Source organism: Malus domestica, chromosome 07 (genome assembly GCF_042453785.1).
Source record: "Malus domestica chromosome 07, GDT2T_hap1".
NCBI classification, from domain to species: Eukaryota; Viridiplantae; Streptophyta; class Magnoliopsida; order Rosales; family Rosaceae; genus Malus; species Malus domestica.
Genome location: NC_091667.1, coordinates 18,767,539 through 18,770,838, shown reverse-complemented (window position 1 = coordinate 18,770,838; position 3,300 = coordinate 18,767,539). Strand labels below are relative to the sequence as shown.

Genomic DNA, 3,300 nt, shown 5'->3' with positions numbered 1-3,300 from the left:
TTTTTTTTTTTTTGTCAGTTACCGAATTTTGAAAGTATTTCGTGACGGAGAATTTGTGAATAGGATCCAAAAGTTACTATTTTCTATTCAATTTTGCACAAAATTCTTCGAACAAGCAAAGCTCCACAATTTTTTGTACATTGCACACTCCTAAAACCATTCATATGTTGTCCAACCCAAACGAATATAAATCAAGTCACTCCTCAATTGCAGCAGATCCTACCGCAAATAATAATGTTCTCAACCTTTTTTTTTGATATTATTATTAAGGAGAGTGGATGAGTTATAAACCATGACAATAATTTAAGGTAGAGGCAAGTATCGAACTTGAGATGCATGGGTATAAACTTAGCAACCTGTCCTAGGATATTGGACCATACGCAAACTTGTATGAAAGGTGGAAATGAAAAGGAAACCCTGTATTGTATGCGCAAATAGTAATCACACGAAGTTTCGAATAAATACCGAAATGGCTTCAAATCTTTATTTCTGAATTTGCTTCCAAATTCCGAACATAACTTTATGCAAAAGGATCAAACTTTTCTATTACAAGGGGGAACCGAACTGCATAATCAGGATACCTCACTGTTACAAAAGATAGATTTGTCATGTTCCTTCAAACTCTTATTATCACGAAGACAAGGCAAGACCGTTGTGTTGAGAGTTTCCAAGAGACGGCATGAATGTTGCACAGTTTCATTTCATACCTATTTACTTTGTTATGCAACCTTGAATTGAATCAGTAATAACCAACTACCACGAGCCCTGCCTAAATGCTATTTTGGGGTTGCCTCAATGTTATTCGCCTCTATTGATCTTCTCAGCTGCTTCAGTTGCTGCAGATGCTGCCTTGTCGAAACCTAACTTCTGTAACTCACTTGAAAAGCCATCAACATCAGCAGCACTGATTTTATATGGGCTGTGTGCAGCACCAGGAAACGTACCACTAGTCACTTCTTCCTTGTATTCTACTAGAGCTTTGTTGATGACTTCTCCAACATGTGCAAACTGCTTGCAGAATTTCGGGGTAACCTGAAAAAGGTAAGGTGCTTATTTGATTAGATGAAATTCACATGACTGGAGAGTAAGCAGCATTATTAAGGAGATGCAACTGTTGAGTTAACCTTGGCATGATGCGGATGTTGCATCATTCCAAGAAGATCATGGTAAACTAGCACCTGCGTGATATAGGGAAGAGAGAATTAGTGCGCAGAAATAACGGAACTTTGTCTATGAAGAAAGGGCATGCAAAAACTGCACTAACTGCAAGTTCAAAGAAGTGAATCAACACAATTCAAGCTCATGAGTCATCTAGCTTTGGTTCTACATATTTCCTGAGCTTGACCCTAACTCAAATTTAGTAGCTTTGAGCTGACTAACTGACTACATTCAATTACTAGCATGCAACCTTTTTTTATCAGATATGAATACTGATGTGAAAAAACTGTGGAACAATGAAAATTGTTATTTATTTCCCTGCCTGAAAATAAAAAAACCCGTTGCAACAAGAAAATTTCAAGTTACAGAAAGACACACTAAATAGATTTGAACAATATGATACTAAACAAACTACCTCGAAGATGGTACATCTATTTAACACCAAATGGAATCGCATACACGAGGCATATGCATACAACCAACGTGATTAGGATTACTTAATCAACTAACCTGCCCACTGCAGAAAGGCCCTGCGCCAATGCCAATGGTAGGAATCTGAAGAGCAGATGTTGCAGCAGCAGCGACCGGCGGAGGTACGCATTCTAAAACAACAGAGAAGCACCCAGCTTCTTGCAGAGCCAGTGCTGTCTCCACAACCTGCACACAGAATCCAACGCAACAAATTATTACAGCGAAGAAAGCCCGAAAACCTAAATAGCAAAACAGAATTACCATTTGCATGTGTACAGACCTTTACAGCACTAGCAACATTCCTTCCCTGGGGCCTAAAACCCCCAAGAACACTAATGGCCTGAGGAGTAAGTCCCACATGCCCCATCACAGCAATTCCAGCTTCAACGATAGATTTTGCCGCAGTAATCCTCGAAGGTGCCCCTCCTTCCAATTTAATCGCATCCATTCCTCCCTCCTTTAAAACCCTCACCGCCGTATCGACAGCCTGCTCATAATCGAAACTGCAACATCACCAACCATGGCTCACTTACAAAATCAGAAAAGCAAAACACACACTCATTTCTGCAATCCAATACTGGATTGTTTCTGCTTGGCAACCATGAAATTCGAAAATGTAAGAAATCAGGTAAATTTATTTATTTCACCATCTTGGATGTAAATTCCATCTGTCAAAAACAGAAAACGAAAATTTGATAAATTTATTTCTTTACTTTCTCAGCAACCAACCAGTCTTCAAATGTCATTTTCCTCAACATTCTCACTATCCAAACAGATTTATCTCCACATGAAAAATAAAACTAATAAAAGAAGTAACATCAAAACCCAAATTAACAACGCAATTTTCCATTTGATTTAATAAATACCTGATTGGAGCTAGACTCATAGAACCCAAACGGCAAGTCCCCAACCAAAAGCGGCCGCTTTGCGCCACGCGCCACAGCTCGGCAGTGAACAAGCATTTCGTCAAGCGTGATGGGCAGAGTGGTGTCGTAGCCATGAACCACCATCGCCGCCGAATCGCCGACCAAGCAAATGTCTATGCCGGCGGAATCCAAGTGCACCGCAGAAGGGTAATCGTAGGCGGTGACCATGGTGATCGGCTCGCCCTTCTTGTGCTTCTGCTTCAAGTGGGTCACCGTGACTCTCTGGTCCGGGTTTTGGGGCTTTGGCCCACCGTATACGGTGTTTTCCGGCACGTTGCTCATGCAACGGAGGATTGGAGAGAAGGCTCGCGACATCGATGTGGCTCGCTTGACGGCGGCTGCTAACAGTGCCATATTTTAAGAGAGAGAGAGAGAGAGAGAGAGAGAGAGAGAGAAATTGGGGGGTTTGTTTCGGCTGCGCCACCTAAAACTGAGGGAGCTGGAAGTTAGTGGGAGTGGAATGAGTGAGACAAGGACTAATGCTATTCATGGATGGGCAAATACCCATTGATTATGGGTAATTATTTAGATAAATAAATAATTATGGGTATAATCGTTTACTCATAAAATTTAAATGAGCGGTTATAGGTATTAACCGCGGTTATAAACGGATAACCGTTTACCTATTTATTTTATATATGTAAAACTAACACAAACAATGTTTTCGATTCAATAATACTTAGCACCTAATAAATTAGCAAGGAATTCATCGGTCCTTCTCTCAATAACACTGCTACAGGAATGA

At 40.5% G+C, this 3,300-nt stretch overlaps 1 protein-coding gene across 1 annotated transcript; it reads right to left on the bottom strand.

Annotated features, from left to right (window-relative positions):
• Positions 1-451: 451 nt before the first annotated feature.
• LOC103439167 (3-methyl-2-oxobutanoate hydroxymethyltransferase 1, mitochondrial) lies at positions 452-3,054 on the bottom strand. The gene is made up of 5 exons (XM_008377716.3): positions 2,496-3,054; positions 1,910-2,116; positions 1,669-1,815; positions 1,125-1,178; positions 452-1,032 (listed from the first exon to the last, which is right to left on the bottom strand). Exons 1-5 carry the CDS (start codon positions 2,907-2,909, stop codon positions 799-801), a joined length of 1,056 nt encoding a protein of 351 aa, XP_008375938.2. The 5' UTR covers positions 2,910-3,054; the 3' UTR covers positions 452-798.
• Between the last annotated feature and the right edge of the window lie 246 nt (positions 3,055-3,300).